This window comes from Panthera leo, chromosome A3, assembly GCF_018350215.1.
Source record: "Panthera leo isolate Ple1 chromosome A3, P.leo_Ple1_pat1.1, whole genome shotgun sequence".
Lineage (NCBI taxonomy): Eukaryota > Metazoa > Chordata > Mammalia > Carnivora > Felidae > Panthera > Panthera leo.
Window position 1 is genome coordinate 38,851,863 of NC_056681.1, and position 24,907 is coordinate 38,876,769.

The 24,907-nt window shown below is 34.7% G+C and overlaps 1 protein-coding gene across 11 annotated transcripts in view; it reads right to left on the minus strand.

The window, feature by feature from the left end:
* Window positions 1-24,907, minus strand: part of TASP1 (taspase 1) — a 341,560-nt gene that overhangs the window by 235,981 nt on the left and 80,672 nt on the right. For all 11 annotated transcript variants that reach the window (XM_042931627.1, XM_042931624.1, XM_042931625.1 and 8 more), the window contains one exon: window positions 16,268-16,374. In XM_042931627.1, coding sequence (XP_042787561.1) covers window positions 16,268-16,374 — 107 coding nt within the window. The remainder of the gene's footprint in view (window positions 1-16,267; window positions 16,375-24,907) is intronic.

Sequence of the window (24,907 nt, forward strand, 5' to 3'; positions counted from 1 at the left end):
CAATTACAAGTAAGAAACAGGAGGCCCAAATTATACATCAAAAAGTGTGATTGCAGGTACACCTGGGTGGCTCAGTCGGTTAAGTCCAACTCTTGATTTCAGCTCAGGACATGATCTCACAGGTGGTGAGTTTGAGCTCTGCATCAGGCTCTGCGCTGACAGTATGGCGCCTGTTTGGGATTCCTCTCTCTCCCTCTCTCTCTGCCCCTCTCCTGCTCGCTCACTCTCTCCCTCTTTCTCTCTCTCTCAAAAAATAAACTATTAAAAAATTTTTTTTCAATTTAGAAAGTGTGATTGCAAAGTGAACAATTAGAGGGGAGCAACAATTAGAGGGGAAACATTATTTTCAAACACATATAAATATGTGTAAAAACTGATCATACACTAAACCATAAGCTAAATTACAACAAATTTCAAGAAATGGTATCAAATAGAACATGCTCTCTGAATATGATACAATTAGGAGTCAATAAAATTAAATAAAATTTGGAAATTAAAAAAAACAGTTTAAAATAACTTACGACTCAAATAAGAATCTAAATAGAAACAAAAATATTTAATAATGAATAATAAAAATATTACATTTCAAAATTTGTGGCATACAGAAAAAGTGGTAGAGAAAAATTTATACCCCAAATGTTGGTATTAGAAAAGAACAAAAAAGGGCCTAAGTGTCCAACTAAAGAAGTTAGAGGACAATATAAACACAAAGAGAAAGGAGAAAATAGAGAAAAATCAGTGAAAGACAAACATTAAATACATAGATAAAAAAAAAAAAGGCAAGTCAGTTCTGTGAAAAAACTACTTATTGAATGAATGAACAAATTAAGTCTTATAGGCAATAATTTTCTCTGTATATCACCTAAATCTCAGCAAAGATCCAGCCCTCCTACCTTCTCCCCTAAAGAGAACCTTGGCTCTCTGGAGTAATAGCAGATACTGGCATCCCTCCGAACTCACACTTCATCCAGTACAAAAGTGGGTCCCCACTCCTTTGCCCCCTTTCCCCATCCCACACCAAAATATTGCCATTGAGGTCTCAAATAACTCCAGAAAGGACTTCCTTAATCTCTACCCAACCACGTAGGATGCCCCTGCATCTAAAGGTCCAACCTAAAACAGGTGGCTCTCCCCTCTATGGGAAGACTCTATATGTTGGCTTGTCCTAGGATCTTTTGTGTCTTGTCTTGTTCCTCATCCACCTGTAAGCAGCAACTAACAAAAGTACTGTAACTAAATATTTTTTAATTGACCTTCATCAATAAATCAAACTCTGTGCCCTCTGAAACTGCATCTTGCTCAATATATTTGCATGATCCAAACTCAGCCTATCTAAAGCAGTTTTCCTATTACCTCACATATTTCTCTCTGATTATTTCATATTTAGATCTTCCCTAAATGCAATGCTTTTTGCACATCACTCCTGAATAGGTCCTTTCCCAAAAGTATGAAATCTTTGGCTGGTCCTCATAATAACCACACTGAAGTCCAGACTCATTTTTTACAATATAGGAATGCTTTTTATTTCAAGTGGTTTTGCATACCCTCTGGACTACTGTTCAAAACAAACTTACTCTTACCATCAAACATTAAGCCTCACCTAATCTATAAAGAAATTATATGTCTTGATATTGATCACATTCTCCCATCCAATGTTTTTCTTTTGATAACACTTCTTTACTGCCCTCCCATCCTCTGGGGTCATTTGGCACCAGATCACATTCTTCTCATTTTTAACTAACCTGTTCACTTTCTTTAACTCCAAATTGCTTTCCTAAAAACTCTATGTAAGTAATACATATAATATACTTTAACTTTAACTTTGTTTTTCCACTGGAGACTAAACTCAGTCAACACTGTCTGAGAAACATGTTCAAGGGAGGAGGGAATCAAGACTATTTAGCAGTTTTACTTCATATAGGCACGTATATCATAGTACTTCAGTGACAGAGATAGTGCAACATGCTACCAGCATACTCACTAATAGGCTATGAACTTCATTACCTGAGCAGATTAAAAAACACCCAAGTAAACGAACTAAGACCTTGCTAATTAAATAGACAGCAACAAAGTCTCTTTAATAAGAGCAGGCAACCTTTTTCAATTTAGTTGTCCAATTTGGCTCTTTCCAGGAACACCTGGCCATGGTCTGGACCTCTGGTCTTTCTTTCATTTCAGGGCATACATTTACCTTCTCTGGATAAAATTACACTTTTTCTTTTAAATACCAGAGCTCCACTGGCCTTTGAACTGAGTCTTAAAGCAGTGGGGAATAACAGATAAAGGACTAGAAGGTAACTTGGACAATCTGGAGTCTATTCCTGCCAATGAAACACCATGACAATTGGGATGGGTCATTTAACCTGGATTTAAATTCAACCCTCTCCAGATTGAATATTTGACACTGACTTTAATAACAAAGTAATAAGTTACTTTATTTGATATGAGACTTTAAAAGTATAGCAACATCTATTTGACCATATAACTGTATGAGTATACCCACAAAAATATAATTATTAAAAATCATAAATACACAACTACTAAAGATAATATATTAAGACATAAAGATATTAAAAAAACAAAAAGGAAAGAAAAAGTGCCCACATACTTTTTCTCCTTTTATTCCTCAATAGCTTAAAATTTTATTAGAAGGTAGGAAGAAATCAAAGAATCACAAAGAGTAGGAGAGGAGCTAAGGATATTCTAGGATATAAAATCCATCTAAACTAATTATGATAATACTATATCTTAGAAATTCTAATGCCTAATGCCATTCAATCTCAAGGATATCTTCAGACTCTCAACATTCAAAAGCCTGTGTTTAATGACAAATAGTCACCAGGATGGGCCCCATTCATACATATTTCAAAATATTCTCATTGGCTCTTAAGGACAATTAAAAGTACAAATAAAAGTAGATAAATGTCAAAAAAACAAAAAAGTAGACAAATGTTCAGGGAGAACTCTGGCTATGGACTTAATTCCTCTATGGCCTATTTTACTATGCTAAATTTTGTGCACAGTTGAATCTGATCAACTGTCATGCCCTCACCAGGGATTAAAAACTGCCAAAACCAGAGTTTGCTTTCAACAGCAAAGTGTAATTTTGGTGTTAGACATTTTGCGTTTTGAATACCTTAAAATGGAACACGTATCACCAACTGCTCCACCTCTCTAGATTGTCTCACACATTTAGGCCACCTGGCTGGACCCCAGAATCACTTGCATTTTAAACCACGGTCCTGCAGAAACTCTGTAGCGCAACAAAGCATATCTACTTACAGGCTTCTAAACCTAAGGCTTTCTCTTTCTCTCCACCTAGATACCTGAGTCCTACCCTTTATCCAAGACCCAGTTTAAATTCTACCTCTTCCATAAAACCTACCATGAGAAACTTAAGAGAGTTTAGAGTGATTTCTCCATCCTACTAATTCCCATAGCTCTCACCGATGGCTTCATTCTTCCAGCACATAATACATAGTGTGATTTCTCTTTTGTTTCATTCCCCTCAACTAAATATAGTGGTCAGGGCCTAGGTGCTATATGCTCCATTTACTCCCTAAACCTATATAAAAGCTGGCATAAAAGAGGGCTCTTGGGGAGCATCACTCAAAGCCTGTGTACTCCTCAAGGTGACTTGCTGGTGAGTTCCACGTAACCTCGGGCTACACAAATCTATGCAGCAATGAAAACAAAGCACTGTCTATCCCTTGAGCAAATGACCCAAAATGACCACAGAAGAGATGGCAATGCTTGAAAAATGAAAATGCTCAACACACACACACACACACACACACACACACACACACACACACACAAAAGCACAATAACAGCTTCATAAATTTAGCTTGCAAGGCAATCCCCATTTCCATTCTGTCACCTGCCCTTGGAAAAATCACACAACCAAAATAAACAAGTGCTAGAAAATGGATAGAAATTCTTATAGTGGTGAGAGTCCATTCTTTTTCTTAAGGGGGTAAAAAAAAAGACATGATCTAGAAGTGCATTTGTAAAACAGACATTTTTACCTGCATAACAGGAAAGAGACATGGTCAAATTTTCTCTAGATGGGCACGCCCTCTTGTGGGCACTTCCTGACTCACCTCTTTGGAATGGTTGGTTGAGACTGGGGGCTGTTTCTAAAATATTATTTCCCCACAATCTCCCTCACTTACTTATATAGTATCTTCAGATCTTTACAATATTGAAGAAGTACAGTGATATTATTAGTAATATTTCAGATATCCTCTCTTTTCATTACATCCCAAGAAACAAGCTTACTCTTAATAGCGAAGCATTGTTTAGACTAAAGTATTGCTTGAAGCACTTAAATAACAGATTCAAACTTATCTTGAAAAGACCATAAAACTTAAAATTGAAGGAAATAACATTATATGGTTTTCTCTGTCAAAATTAAAATTACAATCATCTTTTGTAGATGTTTAAGTTAGTAATGTTAACTGAGTAAAAGTACTGTTTCTAGGCACTGTGATAAGGATGAAAAATCAAAATACTCATGGCTCCATGAGCCAACACAAATATTATAAAATAACCATACACACCAATCTCAAAATGGCAAAGGTATAGAGAGTTGAATTCAATAAGAATTTATTGAATGACCATTATATGCACAAAGTAAAAAGAAGAAATTTGTTCTGATCTGGGTAGCATTTCAGCCAGTTATTAAAGGAGGACAGGACTTGGACCAGAATTTCAGTAGGCAGAAGTGGCTAGAATTCCATTATTAATTATCATTTATTCCATGAAAAAAAAAAGAGACATAAGCAAAAACATAGAAGTAAAGACTTTCATGAAATTCATAAAAAATCAAATATATTTGGCAAGAGAAAAAGATTATTCCAGAAGAAAAATAATAGAAAAGTAGGTTGGGTCCAAGTTTCAACAGGATTTGTAAAGTTAGACTGAAAAGTTGGATTGTAAGCTACGGAGGGTAAAGACTCTATTAAGGTTCCTTCCCAAACAACAAAAGCAATTCAGGTATTTTTAAAGAAATATATCCTGGAATAATATACAGGATAAAAGACGAACTGAGTAAGACTAAAAGCAGGGAAACCAGTTATGCAGATACTGCTACTGTCTACCCATCAAGGATGGAAATTTATGGACTAGATGGTGGTAATAATACCAACAAACAAGCAAACAAAACAAGCAAAACAAAAAACAGTGCATGTATTCATTAAACAAATGTTTATTGAGCACTTATTATATGCCAAGCTGAGAAACTATGGTAACTAAAACAGATGCCTATGGACGATGATAATGACCTGGAGAGAAACTATGAAGCACAGAAAAGGGAGAAACAAGTTCTAGTTTACCTGGAGGAGAGCCAACTGAGTGACAGTGCACATGAAGTTATCAACCAAATTATGTAATTCCTAACTCCCCTAGAATGTTCTGTGTTTATTTAAACAATTATTACTATGCAGATGTTTTTCTAGACCCACTGTGACATATTAGGAAGAACAAAGTAATAATTCTCAAAAGCTGGCCAAATAACTTATCCATCCCTGCAGATTTTGATTCAGTATATTGAGAGTAGTGCCTCAGAACCTATAGTTGTAAAACTCCTCAGATGAATCTAATCATATGTCAGGTTTAGAATACACTAGAAAAAAAGAATCTCTTATTAATGAGAGGATCTAGGAAGGGGGTCTGGACAAACCCCATGTTGCTACTGAAAATAGATCAGAGAATTCTCAAGCTGGAAAGAACCATGGTAATCACCTGGTTCAACATGCTGACTTTACTGCTTACAGAGTCTTGACCAATGACAGACCTAAACTAGAACTCGTGAACTACTATGCCCCATCTCTCAGCCTACCCTTCTCCCTCCATTCAAGTAATTCCAGCCTCCTGAATTATCAATAGTTCCCAGCAACTACCTATTTATCAAAATCTTCTGGTAAATAGATCAGAAGATTAGAGAAGGGTTGCTGATTAGAGAAGTAGCGCAATCAAGCCTTTAAAAGCTCTGATAGTTTTCCTTCAACCTAATTAAGCACTGGTTCTTGTCTTCTGACCCTAAAACACCCTTGTTCTTGCTGTGTGTGTGCGCACATGTATACACACACTTGTCTTTTCACATATTGGTTCATTCTGCTGGTCTTATTAGCTGTACATGTGTCAGCATTACTATGTCTGTAATGGGTCAACCCAGATCATTAGAGCCTTGTGATATCATATGAGGACATATTTCAAAGATCTTAGAACCTGATGCTCTTAACACCATGGTGTGAGCCAGTTCCCAGATAGGAAGGCTTCTGTCTGCAGCCCCAGTGAAATTCTATTCAATGAAGGTATTTCCTGTTAGGAAAGCTACAATATGGCGATTTCTACATTATACACAAGATCAGCTGGGACTATTCCAGTGATAATGAAGGAATGCTCTTTTTTCCCTCCACTAATTCTGTTAAACACTAAAATTTAAAGGAGAGTCTACAGAACTGTTGAATACTAAAAAGAGAGGGAGGATTTACAAGGCTGACAATATCTGATGCCAATTTACAAGTCCCCTGGAAAACCACGGGTTATTTTCATTACAAAATAAAAGGAGCAGTTAAGATTTGTTAACAATGTCTTCTTGCCTCAATCTTATCTCACTTACAATTTTAAGACTCAGTATAGATTTAAGGCATAGCTTGGCATGAATTCAAGGTAGACTTGGGAAGAAACCCAACCTACTAGCTAGTGAATCTTTATATGAGAACTAAGAAACTTTTCCTGAAACAGGACCAAAAAAAAAAAAAAAAATACTGCAATTGTCCAGCTATCAAGTATTGAAAGTTCTGAATTTAAATAACTGATTAACTACATAAAGTACAACAAACCGCAGACAGACATATCTGACTTACATGTCAATTCTATAGGCTTATACAGTAATCAAAATAGTCTTAGGTGATGTAAATATAATTTTTAATGTATCGCAACTCAAAGTAATAATTTCAAACAGAAGTAATCACTTCACAATGAATTTTCAATTTTATGAAAAGCTTCAATATATATTTCTTTATGTAAAGAGAATTCAAAGAACTTTCTTCTGTTTACTCATATCTATGCATTAACCATCTTCTTAAGAAACACAACAAAACTCCAGATCAAGTAAATTTCTATAAAAGACTAATTACTCCTTTCCCTGTACACATTATACATGTGTACAAGTAGAACAATCTGAGGAAAATATGTTGTTTTTTGTGCATTTATTTTCTTTGATCTTAACCTACCTCTCACCCAAAAAATACAGTGATTTAGTATGATACAGTTAAGCGTTTACATAATAATTTCAAGATGGTGGATAAAAGAGAAGAATGTTACCCACAATATACTTCAAAAGAATAGAATATATTTATATGAAGCGCACAAAGCAAGGCCCAACATTTCCTTTCTGAAACATGTGGCCAATTTGATGTCCCTATGTGGTGGCCAAAGAACACAAAATTAAAAGTTGTAGCATCTCTTTAGAGTGGTTTTGAACACACAACATTGTATAAAGCATTGCAAATTTTTCTCAACTTGTCCTTAGAAATTAGAGAATAAAAGATATTCACAAAATGGAAAACACCTGATTATCTTTCATTGCATGACCCTATGCAAGCACTGTTTTATCTAAAAACCAATGAAATTAATTAAAAACTCAAATTAAGTTGTAAAAGTGGTGAGAGGAGGCAAAGAATTCTATGTACATTCAAGTGTAAAATCTGTTATTAAAGAAAAAAACATGGAAACTATTCCAACAATATGCTTGTGAAAAATGAAGGGGGGGGGGGAAGGCTTAAAACATCAAATATATTGAGATCAAACAATACCCCCAACTTCTTTTAATACTCTAAGAATAAAAGAGTCCCTTCTAGTAATATCCAGGGCTAACTGTTTGAAACTGATATTTATAAAATCTAGATTATGGTGTACATTGAGTCTGTTTGTTTTCCCAGTGTGAGCATCTCCTCTTTGTAGCAACTCAGTCAGTCCTGTGGCATGAGCCAATCACAGCCATTGGCCAATGAGCTAACCACTTCATTCCAAAATGAAGGTTTTCTTTCTCAAACATGAAAAAGATTATTGCTAACTACCTTTTTTCTTTTTGTATCAAAACAAAGCAAAAAGTAAATTTAAAACATGTCATCACTTCATCACACATACCACAAGACCTATCGATACACAGTCGAACAATGAGACTTCATGACAATACTGTTAGGGGAGATCTAGATGCCAATTTGCAGAAATTTAAAAGGACAGAAAAGTACAATGAATATGTGAGCAGCAAAACTCATACTGAAGGAAACTCCACAGGACAAATATTTCAGGTTCCTTTACAGAAACATAGTCCTCACTTTGCCTAGTACCAATTTCAGTTACCACAGTTTAAACAGTACCAGTCACTCAACACCACGGTTCAAATTTCAGTTACCATGGTATGTTGACTGTGAATAGTTTCACTTTTAGCTCTTCAGTTCACAGATCACTATGTAATCCTCAGAGGCCCATCACAATCAGTAATCAATCATGTCACTTCCTTCAAAGTCTGTCAGTGATGGGTCACTGTGCACGGACAGCAAAGGGTATAGCTGTGCTGCCTCCTTGTCTCCTAGTGATAATTTCATACGACATTTTACCAAAAATGGTCATCAAAAGAAGGAACTGACCAGCAAAGATGAACGCGAAGCCAAGAAATGAAAAGTGATAATGCCGGAAGTGAAATTCTAACCAAAAATAAATGAAGTCATAGAAGAAACAGGTAATAGTGGGTATGTCGGACACTGACACACTCAAGAGACTCCTAGTTCTAGAGTCAGAGGAACTTGGTGAAGACAAATTTATCAACATAAATAAGGAATGTGGTTGTGATAAAATGGACAAAGATGTCCCAGAGGAAGTGACACTGGCAAAAAAAAAAACAAACACTTACATTAAAGAGACTCTAAGAGAAAGACCAGTACATATTACTTCACTTCTATGTACAATATAAAAACCAAAACAAATGAACAAACAACAACAACAAAAAACAGAAACAGACCCATAAATACAGAGAACAAACTGGTAGTTTCCAGAGGGAAGTGGCAAAATAGATGAAAGGGGTTAAGATGTACAAGCTTCCAGTTATAAAATAAATAAGCCATGGAAATGAAAAGTACAGCATAGGGAATATAATCAATAATATTGTAATAATGTCCTAGGATGACAAATGATGACTGCACTTATCATAGTAAATGCTGAGTAATGTATAAAATTGCCAAATCACTTGTTGTACAACCTGAAACTACTGTAATATTGTATGTCAACTATACAATAAATAAAGAAATAAACTGAACCCAAAGGAGACAGTAGGGAGGGAGAAAAGGAGGGAGGAAGACAGGGAGGGAAGCAAGAAGGAAACAAACTCTGGGAGGTATTTTGCAACATGGAAAGAGCAAAAGATAAAATGTTAAAACCTGATCCAAAACTAAAAAGGAGTCTAACAATTCACCATGACATAAAAAGATGCTCACACCGTATCATAAGTTACATGACAAGAAGGTAAGCGCTGTTCAAACTCCTCTTGATAACTTTTTTTTTCAAAGCAGAAATAAAAACACTCTAATGCCTCTAATGTTTCAAATTAGTATACTAAATAAGTATTAGTTTTACTTACCTTTAATCATTTCTCTATACATTTAAAACCAACAGTAAAAGAGTTCTTAATGTGTTGACAAAAATGTTTAAATGTCATGGAACAAGTATAATTGTTGGCCATTAAGACCCCTTTGCACAGTTCCACCTTTCACATTTTTATGGTCCGGCACTATCATGCACAAAGCATGGACTGTTTATATACCATAAGGGAAAGAAGTGAGTAAAAGAAAAATCTGGAAGGGTTGGGAGTGGAGGGGAGTGGAACAGAGAGTAAACAATTACTATTTTTATATTATACAATACTATAGTTAAATAGTAATTTTTCCCTCTCCAGCCTGTCTTTCCTCTAAGTTATAAAAAATAAACAAGAATGAAACAGAGGTGCCAATTACCAAGAAAGGACAATTACTAACAATTTATGTTCCTCATGTTTTAATATTGTATCTTAAAATCTATATATCCTGAAAGTCAAGAAAAATATGTTTTTATCCAATTTATGTGTAGATTAGCTGCCTAACCCAGTATCAGTTTATAGTAATAAGGGACATGTTAATTGTGGGGAAGGAAAACATATAAACTTTCTCCCCCTATGCCACATGCTACAAATTGCAGACTTAATAACCACTCTCTTCCCCCTCCTTTGATAATAAAACCACTATTTTGTCTGGGAAAACAAAGTGTCCAGCAGCAAGCCATGAGCTATATAAAAGACAGTCATTGGGATGACCCACTCAACTTTCTAAGTTCTCTTGCAGCCAAGAACAGCCAAGTGACTGAATTGTGCTCCTTCTCTACTACTCCCCCCAAAAATAACTAAGGGGAAGTCTATAGGGAGACTCTGGAAAACTCTTGCATCCCAGATTTAAAAAGTAACAGATACATCTGGCAATAGTCTCCCCCACCCACATCATCTCTCTTCTTCTCACCTTGAATGCAGATGTGACATCTAAAATTGTAGGAGCTATATTATATCCATAAGGCAAAAGACATGAGAGAAGGGACTAAGAGAATCCCAGATATGTTGGCTCTAGCATCATTGGAAACCTAAGCTAATGCCAGCAACCAACCACTCCAAACTTTTTATTATATGGCCAGAAGCCAGGGAGCAGGAAGACAAACATGCACATCCTAACCACAGTCAGGTTTTCTATTGTTTGCCGCCAAAAACATTCCATGGATTAACCATTCTTATTTTAAACTAAGTCAAACGTAAATGTAAATGATCAAAGACTGAGGAAAATAAAAACACTACAATTTAGTGAGATAGGAAGCTATTAAATAATTTTCTTGCTTTAATTTTTATTTCTATTGGTATTGTGCTAATATCTGTACAATCAATTACATTTTTAAAGAAAAACAAGAAATATCAATGCAACAAAAGGGCCTAACTGGTTTACTTTATTTTCAGAATTAAAAATGTTGGCTTTTTGTACCATATACTTTTCAAGACAATATTTATTTCCTTCAACACTGAGTCACAAAAAATATCAACATTAGGACAATTACCAAACACTATTCTTTTTATCATATTTATATACCCAACTCACAGGTTACATTAAGTAGCCACAACAAACAGTAGTCTTAGTCCTATGTTCACTGACAACAAACACAGTCAATGCTGGCTAATCAAAACTATGTTGAAACTACACATCCAGGATAAGGAAAAATAAACTAAATACAGGCTGATTTAGAAAACAGCTATTTGTCCTTTCCTGTCATATGTCTAAAAAATTACTATACCTCCTCTTAAAATTTATAATTTTCTGCCCCATTGGCTCATTACCTGGTGGTCTTTTCTCTCTGTGAGCATGTTTTCTTAACTTTACTATTAGAGACAAGGCCTACCAAGGTTATGTAGCAAACATCTATTAAAACAAAGCCTCTGGCCTGCATCTTTCCCTAATGGCAGGCCCTTGGATCCTAGTCATTTCTGTTGGTCAGTGCTAAGCACAAAGCTTTGTATGCATTAATGATCATATATTCTGAATGTTAAAAATATTTTCCCAGGGGGCCTGGATGGCTCAGTCAGTTACGCGTCCAACTCCGTATTGGCTCAGGTCGTGATCTTGTGGTCATGAGATCAAGCCCACATCGGGCTCCATGTTGAACATGGAGCCTGCTTGAGATTCTCTCTCTCCCTCTCTCTGCCCCTCCCTGGCTCGTGTGCATTCTCACTCTAAACAAACATTTAAAAAATATTTTCCTGTCATTTAAGATATCTAAAATATTCTATTAGAATCATGCCTGAATTCAACCTCTCCATCCACCACTACCACCCTCCCTTACCAAGCCCCCTTTCTCCATTACAAGACTCCACCCAAGGTAACTAATTTGGACAGCAGTTTTCTTTCCTTCTTTCCTTCCTTTTTCCCTCCCTTCTTCCTTTTTTTCTTTCTTTCTCTCTCTTTTCTTTCTTTCTTCCTTCCTTTCTCTTTCTTTCTTTCTTGGCTAAGTGACTTTAAAGATGAAGGCCACAATGGCAAACACTATTATATCTGACTAAATCAATGATAGCCACAAAGCACTTGACACTTATTATCACTTTTCTTCCTCATAACAGACAGTGCTTGTGAGAGAATATCACTATTTTCATTTAGACGTAAGAAATTTGAGACTTTGTATGTTACATTACTCATTGAATTCATAGACCATAACTGACAATGGCACAGTCTCTTGACCTCATACCTCTCTCTTACTGCTCCGTGGTAAAACTTCTCAAAAGAGTTACCTACACTCTTCTCCCTGATCAATCCATGCCACCGGGGTCCACAACCACTATGTCACAGAAACTGTCCTCATCTAGGCCCAAAGCCTCCAATGGCGAGTCCTCCATCCTCATTAGCTCTTTTCTCAGTGGTGCTTGACCCAGGTGATGACTGACTTTGAACTGCTCCTTTCTTGGCTAACTAGACGTTCCCCTGGTGATACATCTGTCTTACCTGCTGCATCTTTGTTCTTTGCTGAGTTTTCCTCTTCCCAGCCTGCAGATGTTGAACTGGCCCAGGATTCAACTTTCAGACCTCTATCTTCTCTAAACTCTTAGTGAGCTATCTAGCCACATATATTTATATTCCTTTTGATGCCAATAATTTCCAAGTGGGAATCTCTCTCCTGATCTGCCCACAAGCTTCAGATGCATAGTAACCCAACTCCACAATTCATCTCTCCTTCTGCTATATCAAGATTTTTATTGAAAATCCTCCTAACCAGTATGATGAGGGGTTGGTTAAATTTTTCAAAAGTTGAATATTCTCTTGGTAAAGTAGAGAATCATTTAAAAACAAAGTATGCATAACTTAAACATTTTCTTTTTATTTAAAACACAAAGGTTCATTCATTGGCCAATTTTTTTTATATAAGACCAAAGACTTTTCTTTGAATGCAGTCCCACAACTAAATGTTCCATATCATCTTTCTTACATAAACTATAATACATTGAATTGTCCTACGATTTCAAGTTTCATTTTATTTAAAATAGAACAAGAATATAAAAACACTAACAATGCACTCTGCATGCAGAATGCTTTTATGATTTTTCTCAATCTTTTACAGCTGGGTTACCCATACTTAATTCTAGAGCAATTTTTTATAAACCAACTCTATTTTTTCAAGTTAGCGCTCAAACAGCAATCTTAGTTTTCAAACCCACAACTCTCTTTTTAAATTCAGTATTCATCAGTTTACAGGAGACTTAATGAATTATATAATTACAACAATAAAAGCAAGCATAATGAGGCTCTAGGTGGCATATAATTCAACTGACACTAGCAGAGGAGCATGGTTCTACAAGGTGGTGTTTAGGGTGTTTTAAACTAATGCTGCAGGGTGTTTAGGGTGCTGTTGGCATCAGGAAACATGTTTTAAGGTGAAAATGGGAAGTATTGGTTAATCTGAGTCCATTAAGGGAATATGGGCCAAATTTCCACTTCCCACCTCTATCATAATGAAGCCATACCTTTTCCAGCCCTCCTCACCTTAGCAAATGGCAAAAGTTTTGCTGAAGCTAAACTTTTAATTCCTGTCTCTTCTTTCCCAATATCTCAGACAGCAATAATGCCTGTATTTCTAGGAACTCTCAAAATACATCCCTGATATATTCACTTCTCTTCAATTTCATCCCTATCACCCACAGTCTACACTGTCAACATCTCCCAACTATAGTAACTTCCTAGTCTCCTCACTTCTATTCTTGCCCCTACCCTCAAAACCATAAAACACAAAACAGCCCAAGAGAACCTTGTAAAATGAGAGTGAGATGGCATCACTTCTCTGCTTTTAATTCGTCAATGGCTACTCATTAGTCATGAACTAAAACTGTGAGTCCTTCCCATGATCAACCAGATCCTAGCAGAGCCAGCACCTGGCTACCTCTCCAGCTTTGTTTCATACCATTCTCCTCTTGCACTCTGCTTTAGGCACACTGACTTTCATCTCCATTCCTCCAATATGCTAACTCCCCACCAGGACCCTTGCACGTGCAGTTCATTCTGCCTCAAATGAGTTCTACTAACTCTTCATAAAACTCACTTCTGATTTTTCAAATGTTACATCCTCAGACAGGTCTCTGTTGATCACTAACTAAAGGAGTCTTCCTTTGAGTCTCTCTTGTGTCTCTCACATCCAAGGTACTCTTGGATCACATCCTCTTCAGGGGAGGAGGGACTCCCTTCATAACAGTTACCAAACATAGTAACTTTCTTACCTAATTGTATGCTTATAAGTTTCTGTTTGTATCCACTAAAATATAGTTTCATTATATCATGAATTTCCTCCACGTTGTTTATCATTGCTTTTCTTCCTACCCAGCTCAGTACCAAGAGTAACGACTTAACAAATACTTTCTGAAGAAAAAAAAATGAATCTTCTGAATAAGACCAGCTAAATATATTCTCAACTGATACTTCTCTGTATCAAAATCCTACATTTATGTCAAAAAAAAAAAAAAAAAAAATATATATATATATATATATATATATATATATATATATATATATATATGTATATGAATGTTTAGAGCAGCTTTATTCAGAATAGCTAAAATCTGGAAACCAAATGTCCAACAAGAGAAGAATGGAGACACAAATTACAGTACATTCATACTAGAGAATATTAATTAGTAAATTAAAAAAATGAGCCAGTGAGAAGTATCTCAAAAACACTTTGTGAAAGCAACCAAACAGAAAAGAGTACCTTTTGTATTATTCCAATTATACATAGTTTAAGAACAATACAAAACATCTTTGATGAGAAAAATCATAGCAGTGGTTGCCTATACAAGGTGGAGACTGGCCAAAAGGAAGTACAAAAGAACTAGATATGTTCTACACCTTAACAGGCATATATATGGGTTACATGGGTATGCTCATTTATAAAAGTGATTAAATTGCTCACTGCATGCAAATTTTATCACAGTATTTTAAAAGGTCAAAGGTTTTAAAGTCTTAAATTTGCTCCCTCAGATAACCCAAGAAACGGAAACACACTACTATCCCTTTTCACCAAGATCTATTTACTAATCTGTTCATTCACCCTCTAATTTCCTACTCATCTCTGGCAGAAATATGAAAAGATTTGGGTCAAAATGTTTGATTCCTTGTGGCAACATACTGGGAAAATATATATAGCTATGAAAGATCATTTATTATGCTTTTATATAGGGTAAATAATATAAAACTATGACAGCTAAAGCATAAACCAGTATATGAGCAATTATAGAAGGAATAATCAATAAAGAACATTAATGAGATGTCAAAGTACATCAAACAAATGTGATATGAGACAGCCAACATGAATTGTTGGCCCCCAACAGGCTAAGCAAGAATGTCGTGGTTTTCAACTTCTTTCTACCCCTCAAAACACCTAACAAATACAACACATGGACTCATGATGGCACATTAACACATGAAATGCAAACAAAGAATGCAAAAGAACAAAAAACAGAAACATGTAATTAGAATGTAAAAAATCTACATGAATCCAATATATATATTTCCTTAAAACACACTCTACCCTCTAAATAGCCATGTTAAGAATCACTATTTAGAGCTGCAAGAACCGAAACAGTAGTCATGGGCCACATGTAGCTACTGAGCACTTAAAATGTGACAGGGGCATATGGGAAACTGAATTTTTAATTTTATTAAATATCAATTAATTTTAATTTTAAAATGTATTCAATTCAATTATTGGAAAGTTTTTAAGTTTGTTTGGAATAATCTGTTATGTAAACCTACTTTTTCAACTGTTAATTTTATGAAATATAAGTACAAACCAAATATTTCCAATGAAAACTTAGTGTCATAATTGAGATGTGCTATAAGCATAAAATATACACTGGTTTTGAAGACTTAATACAAAAAAGAAAAAAGAAAGTTCAATAGCTCACTAATTTTTTCATTGGTTACATTTTTAAGAGATACTTTGGATTCACTGATTTAAATAAAGTAATTATTGAAATTAATTTCACCTTTTTTTTTTTTTTTAACTTTTTTTAATGTAGCTACTGGAAAACTTAAAAGTACATATGTGCCATGCATTGTATTCCTACTGGAAAGTACTATTCTAAAGCTTATATGTCTAAATGCAAATTATAGATACCATGATGATACATTAATGATTAATATTTCAAACATCTCCTGACCTTTTCACTTGATTGTCTTCTTTTCTTTAGTTGAATGAAATCTGTTTCCACCCTTTCTGCCAGCTCTAGTTTCCTCTTGTTTCTTTTAAATGCAGCTAAACTGAATCCTATAAAAGAAACATTAAAAATAACATTTGAGAAATATTAGAGCAATGGGGTAATGAAATATCCTGAAGAGTCTTCTCAGAATAAAATCCATAAGAATGGCAAATAAAAGGGTTTAAGATTTTTTGCAATGTACACTGAAGTAGTAGGAGAATAAAAGAAATAGCCTGAGAAGAGGTTAAAACCTTAAGAAAAAGATCAAAATACAGATAGACAAGAAGAGTCCTAAAGGGAGATGGTACCCAGAGGTATCTGCTAACGCATGCTACTACCAACTTTAGTTTTGAAGGTCTCTGCATAAATGACAAGACGAAATCTTGGGACAATGCAGCATGAGAAAACATCTTAGGATTTTGGACAAAAAAAGTAAGGAATCTCAAAGAGTAATATGCATAGTGAAAGGGAAAACTAGAAAAGGCCACTGTTCACAAAGAAACAGGAAATTTGCAAGTCTCAGCTGTGGCTATAAATGTAAAAGGGGGAAAGGTCTCACTAGAAAATTTATGAGCAAAAAGTACATTCAGACAAGTTTAGAGGAGAATTCATATTATCTGTCCGGTCTGAACACACACACACACACACACACACACACACATATGCACATCTTGGTGTTTCAGTGCTTCAAAAACCCATTAAACACAAATGAAATACTCCCTGGAAAAGCATACCTTAACTTACCAGACCTTAGAGAATTCACAGGTTCCAATTAACATGAGCCCATAGTTTAAAAAAAAAAATTTTTTTTTACAAAGTATATGAGAAATGAACCACCAAAAATAAAGAATAGAAGTCAGCCAAATAAGGGGCACCTGGGTGGCTCAGTCACTTGAGCACCCAGCTCTTGATTTCAGCTCAGGTCATGATCCAGGGAGGTAGGATGGAGCCCCTCATTGGGCTCCACATTCAGCTTGGAGTCTACTTGAGATATTCTCTCTCTCTCTCTCTCTCTCTCTCTAAAATAAAAAAACATTACTTTTTTAAAAAGTCAGCCAAATATAAGAAAACATAATTTGACCTACAAAGCCTCAGATAATGGAATAATCAGATACAGAACAAAAACATGTTTATGCTCACAGAAATTTAAAAAAAGATATTGAAAATATAATTAGGGGACCAAAAAATGATACACTGACCAGGCAGACTTAAAGAAGAACAAAATGGAACTTCTAAAAATAAAAAAATTAAAAAAAAAAAAGTTTTAACTTAACATATAGATTTCAACAGCCAATTAGATTCAGCTGATAAAAGAGAAATTATGAGGGGCGCCTGGCTGGCTCTTGGTAGAGAACGCAACTCTTGATCTCAAGGTTGTAAATTCGAGCCCCATGTTGGGTGTAGAGATTGCTTAAAAATAAAATCTTTCAAAACAGACAGAAATTATGAACTAGAATATAATGCTAAAGAGATTATCAAAGTTTTCTGATAATGGCAGACTAAATTACTCAGAGTAATTCTCTACTGAATTTACTAAAAATGTCAGATAAAATATGAAAACACAGCACCTTAAAAACATTAAAAAAAACTTATAAAAAGTACCAAGCTAAATTCTGGGGGTAAACTGAGACTAATGCTATTATTATGGCACTGTAAGCATTTGCCAACACAAGCACACATGAGTTTGGTTAAAAGGCATCAAGAAAAGATATAAATCAAGCCCAGAGCCAAGTTTCATAAGAGACACTTCCCACAATAAGCTAGGTATTAAAAGGGCTAATGGTCTCATAGTAGAGCTGATTCAGAACTATACAAGTCTGTCCCTACCTTCTATCCCAACATGAAGTCCATTCAGACAAGACTGTCTTAGATTAAGGGTGAAAAAAAAATGAGGAGGAGGACAAGGACAGTGATAAGAGGAATTAGAAAGAAAAAAAAAAAAAACTACCCCTAATAAGTTTGGGGTTGACTGGAGCCCTTCAACAGATTTGCAAACATGAAGTCTGGGTAGGTCAGGGAATGTTAAGCTTTGAACTAAGTTTAAGTAAATTCTGATGAATGGTATGTGAAATAATAGAAAAAAAATATATTGGTCTCTGACCTTAGTTCCTGGCACAGATCTCTTAAAACTCTTGTAATTTCCTAAATTATAAGAGCACTAGGACCATCTTTTGTTCTAATATTTGGTCTTTGACCCTAGTTTCTGACACAGAACTCCTAAATCCCTTGGAATCCCTGGGTGATATGAATGCCTTTTGTTCTAATGAGGCAATTCTTGGTGGGTACCTAGCTAGCGTCAGGCTGAAGACTAGACACCAGAAAGCCTAAACCATGATTAAAAGCTTGAAACTTTCAGCCCCATCTCCATCCTCTGGGAAGGAGAGAGGGACTGGCAATTGAGTTAATGACTGAGCATACCTAGAAGATGAAACCTCCATAAATATCCCAAAAGTACAAGGTTTGGAGAGTTGCCAGCTGGCTAAACATATCTACATGTTGGGAGGATGGTACAAATTAATTGGACCTAAGGATGGCCTCATGGGAACCTATGATTTATAGCCAGTTGGTCAGTACAAGTGACAACCTACACTTTCAATTGGCATCTAATGAGGCAAGAGGTGGGGGTAAACTAGTAAGACAGCCCTAACCTGTGTGGTCTACACTAACTCCAGTTAGAGTCAGAATTGAACTGAATTGTAGGACACCCAGACGGTGTTGAAGAAATGCTTGGTGTAGAAACCCATACATCTGGTATCAAAAGTGATGTAGAGAGTTCTGAGTATGAAAGTAGGATGAGAGTAAAGGACAGACAGAGGAGTATTTTCCCCATAAACAGTAAACACACAATTGGCAAAAATAAATGCAAAATATAATACAAGAGAAAAACACCTTCATCCTAGGCCATGGTGAAATTACACAAATAATTATTTAAGGGCAATGATAAGCACATAAAGATAATCAGGCACAAAAAAAAAAAAAAAAAAAAAAAAAAAAAAAAAAAAAAAAGATGGGGCACTATAAATGACAACAAGCAGAGAAAAAAATCCCAATTAGGATTTCAGATTATCAGGCAGAAATATAAAACAAGCACACTTAAAATAATTTAAAAACAAACAAAAAACATGAAAGTAGCTATAGTTCATACTGTAAACTAAAGATAGCACAGATTTTTAAAAAAACAAGCAAAAAAAAAAAAAAAACCTAGAACTTCTAGAAATGAAAAAATAAATACTCAAAACTAAAATCTCAATGTATATGTTTGGTAGCTGATAGGATATAGAAAAAGGAGCTGATGAATTGGAAGACTGATCAGAAGAAAGCCAGAATACAGCTAAAAGAAATAAAATAAAATAAAAAGAAATAAAATAATAGAGAAAACCAAAGAAACACTAAGAAACAGGAAAGGTAAGGTGAGATGGTCTAATATGTGTTTAATCAGAATTTAATAAGATGAAGGTAAAAGAATGGAATAAAGGTAATGTTTTAGAAAACTGGAAAAGAACTTTTCCAAAATTATAAAAGCCACTAATCTACAGATTTAATAATTCCAAAGAATATCCATAAATTAAATTAAAATCATAAAAGTTCATAATAAGATACATTAAGTAAAAGAGAGTAAGAACAATGACAGAGAAAAATCTAAAAACAGCAAGAGGGAAAACAGATTACTTTCAAATAAGCAGAAGTTAAAATGACAGCAGCCTTTTCAACAGCAAAATGGAAGCCTGAGACAGTGGACTAATTACCTGCAATGAGCTAAAAAGAAATATCTGCTGATTCAGAACACTATATTCAGTGAAAATATCCTTCAAAAATGAAAGTGAAATAAAAATAGTTTCAGATAAACAAGAATGAGCAAATTCATCACCATCAAGACCTATGGTAATCAAAATACTAAAGGGTGTTCTTCAGAAACTGAGAAAATGATACAAAGTGAAAGATGAAAGACAAAAAAAAAAGCAGAGGGGATTAAGTGCAAAGGAAAAAGTAAATAGGCAAATCTAAATGAAAACTCACTGTTATAAAACAATAATGTCTCCCACTGTTTTAAATGCATACCGAGTTAAAAATAAAAACACAAAAGTTGGGAAGACATTACATGTAGTTCATTCGAGTATTCTAGGGTTCTTGCATTGGCTGAGAAGTGGTAAAAAGTACTATTATCTAATAAACTTTCCTAAGTATGTATGTTGAAATCTCTAAGTTAATTCAAAGAGAATGGTAAAAGAAGGCAACAGAAACATATTAATGAAAAAGAAAATGTAATGATGGAAAATAATACTAAAGAAGGCAAGAAATGAGATATAGAAGGAGACACAGACCATGTGGGACAAATAAGAAGCAAAGAGTAAGAGATTAGATTCAAATCTAATATATGAGTAATTAAATTGAATGTAAATGGACTAAATGCACCAATTAAAATACAAAGATCACACACAAAAATTTTTTTTAATATATATGTGTTGCTTTTAAACATAAGAATACACAGACAGATTAAAAAGATAGAAAAAGATACACATGCAAATACTAACCAAAGGAAGCTATTATAGTTATTTTTTTTTTAATGTTTACTCATTTAGTTTGAGAGAGCATGTGCACATAAGCAGGGGAAGGGTAGAGAGAAAGGAGGAGTGAGAATCCCAACCTGACTCCTCACTGTCAGCACAGAGCCCAACGTGGGGCTTGATCTCACTAACTCTGAGAATATGACATGAGCTGAAATCAAGAATTGAACACTTAACTGCCTGAGACATCCAGGCGTCCCTACAGTTATTTTAATATCAAACAAGTAGACTTCAAGGCAGTAAGCATTACTAGATACAGAGTGCCATTTCTTTAAAAAAAAAAAAAAAAAAAAAAAAGTCAACTCTGGGGCTCCTGAGTGGCTCAGTCGGTTAACCTTCCAACCTTGGCTCAAGTCATGATCTCACAGTTTATGAGTTCAAACCCCCCCCCCCCCACCACCAGGCTCTGTGCTGACAGCTCAGAGCCTGGAGACTGCTTCGCATTCTGTGTTTCCCTCTCTGCTTCTCCCCCACTCACACACTCTCTCTCTCTCCCTCCCTCCCTCAAAAATAAATGAACATAAAAAAAAAATTTTTTTTTAAGTCAACTAACCAAAGTCTTTCATGGGGCTACTAATACATGCAAGTAAATATATGGCAACTATAGTAAAAGAAAAAAAAATTAAGTTTTTTTCATAATATAGTATGTGACAAATATAAAAAATATGAAGTTGTTTGAACATTTAAAAATTCAACATAATTCATTACACTAACAAATTAATGTCCTCTTAATAAACAAAAATACAATATTAAATTCATTTACAATTTTTTAAATCTTTCAAAATAAAACTCCCTAAATATGACATATCACTAAATTTTCAATCAAACGCATTATACTTAAGTACGTCCAATATCATCACTTCAGTTAAACTATACTAATGATCCTTTGTCACTATGAAAGGGAAGGGGAAAAAGTATAAAGATTCAAAAGAAAGAAACACAACTATCATTATTCACAAATGACATGATTATGAATTTAGGAATCAACAAGAATCTACAGATAAATCATAAGGATTAATAGAAGAGTTTAGCAAGGCAGCTATATAAATGTATGTGTATATACATATATACACATATGAACATATACATAAATATACATATATGAAAACAATTATATCCATTGGCAACGACCATTCTGAAATATATTTTGGCATCATCTGGTAAGATGAAGATAGGCAGACACTATGATCCAACAATTCTACTACAGTGCGTATATTAGAGAAAGCCAACTGACACAGAATATACGTAGAAGAAAACTTGTAAGTTTGTTGTAACTCCAACATAATAGTCTACCTACAGAAGGTATACAATAGTTTATAATAAATAGGTTAAAAAAGCAAAGTGGAGAAATGTTATTTTCAAAATGAACCCAAATTGCAAAATATCCAATAATAAACTAATCATGAAGCCTGAAAACAATACTGTAGTAATAACACAGAAATGAACTAAAAAAAAAAAAAAAGTTAACGGAACTACCCGTCAAATCCAAAAACAAATTGATGTATATTCTATTTGAGAAAAAACAATGATATTTCATGCCAGTAGGAAATGAATGTTACTCAATAAGCTGTCTTGGCACAATATGTTACCTATTTGGGGGGAAAAATTAGATTCCTACCTCACACTACACATAAAAATCAAATCTTATATTAATAATTTAAACACATATTTTTTAAATGCCCAAAAAAGTTAAACCATTATCCAACAATATAGGCATAAATAACAGAGTTTTTTGAGATACTTGCTATTTTTTAGTTTAATAGTTTTGTTTTAAAGTAGAAGATTTCCCATAAAATGTTATCAAAGCCAGAATCTGTTCAAACAATGGTTGGCTGATACAATCATATAAAATTTAAAATGTCTATATGGCAAAAGATATCATATGCAACAGTAATGATAAATAACATATTTAAACTTTTTAGTATATGCAAATAGCTATTGAGACAGGATTAATATCCTTAAATCATAATGATTATAATACAAAATTAATAAAATGGAGTTAGAAAGAAGATGGCCCAGTAGGAAGTGACAGGAATCTATCTCCCTACCTAAACAATAACTGTCTTGCCAAAATCTAATGCAAGTGTTACAGAAAGAGGATGGCCCAGTAGGAAGTGACAGGAATCTATCTCCCTACCTAAACAATAACTGTCCTGCCAAAATCTAATACAAGTGTTACAGACCTCTGGAGTCTATTTAAGGCTGTTACTTTCAAAGGAACGCTTGAAGTAAACTGTGGTTAGTTGGGGCCAATTTTAGCTCTTACTGAAATTGACCCATTCTCCATCCCCATCCGTTTGGCAGACAACCACACACGTATATTCTGAGAACAGATTGCACAGAGCTTGTGAGAGCCAGGTTGGGCAATAAAGACCCTGTCCTCCAAATACTGGAATTTGTGCTTCTGATTTCTTCTTGCTGGTACTGGTCACAAGGTGCAGAAACAGAAGTAGGCAGCTATTGTCGCAATGCCCTCCCCCTCCAGCTGAACTGACTTTCAAGGAATTTAAAAGACTTGTGCTTTTTCTCCACCTTCAACTTACCTCTTTTTCCCCTTTTGGGAGACATTCAAAGAGATATAGAAATGGCCCATAAGCACATTAAAAATGCTGAATATCATAAGCATTAGGGAATATGAAGCAAAACCACAATGAGATACCACCTCACACCCATTAGAATAATTATTATTTAAAGAAAATAAATAAATAGCAAATGTTGGTGAGGATGTGGAGAAACTGGAACCCTTGTGCACTATTAGTGGAAATTTAAAATGGCATAGCCACTATGGAAAAGGGTACAGTGATCCTCCCAAAAATTGAAAATAGGATTACCATAAAATCCAGCAATTGCACTTCTTAGTACTCAAAACTTTTGAAAGCAGGGATTCTAACAGAGATTTGTACACCCATGTTCATAGCAGCAAAATAAACACTGGCCAAACAGCAACCCGAGTATCCATCAACAGGTAAATGGATAAACAAACTGTGGTGTGTGTGTGTGTGTACACATCATGTGTATATATACATATATATGGAATTCCATATTCATATTCCAATTCAGCCTTAAAAAGAAACTGACAGATGCAACAACATGGATAAACCTTGAGAACATCGTGTTAAACGAAATAAGCCAGTCATAAAAGGACAAATAACGTGTGGTTCCACTAATATGAAGTACCCACGGTAGTCAAATTCATAAAGATAGAAATGAGAATGGTTGCTAGAGGCTAAGTGGAGGGTAACAGGGAATTACTGTTTAAGGAGTACAGAGTTTTCAGTTTGGCAAGATAAAAAGGGTTCTATAGAAGGATGGGAGTGATGGCTGCACAAAAATGTGAATATACTAAAAGCCATTTAACTGTACCATTAAAAAATATTTAAGATGATAAATTTAATGTTATGTGTATTTTGCCAAAATATTCAAAAAGAATTATAGAAAAAAAATGTACACAAATGTTTATAGCAGCATTATTTATAACAGTCCCAAACTGGACACAATCCAGATGTCTTTCAATGGGTAAATGATTAAACAAACAGTGGTATACCCATATCATATACTACTTAGCAATAAAATGAAATAGGCTATTAATAAATACAACCATCTGGATGAATCTCCAAAGAATTATTCTGAATTATTAAAAAGCCAGTTCCCAAAAGGTTACATATTGTATGGTGTCACTTATATCACATTCTTGAAATAGCAAAATTATACTAATGGAAAATAGGTTAGTGGCTCCAGGGGCTAAGGAGGGCATGGAGGTGAGGAGGTATGACTATAAAAAAGGAAACCTGAGAAACTGTTGTGAAGATGGAAGTGTTCTGTATCTTGACTACATCAACATCAATATCCCAAATGTGATTCTGCACTGTGTTTTGCAAGATTATTACCATTAGAGAAACTGAGCAAAGGGTACACTGGGATCTCTCTATATTAATTCTTACAACTGCATGTGAATTTATAATTACCTAAAAATAAAAAATTTAAAATAGCATAACTTGTCATATTAAAGAGTGAAGTACTAATATATCACACACCT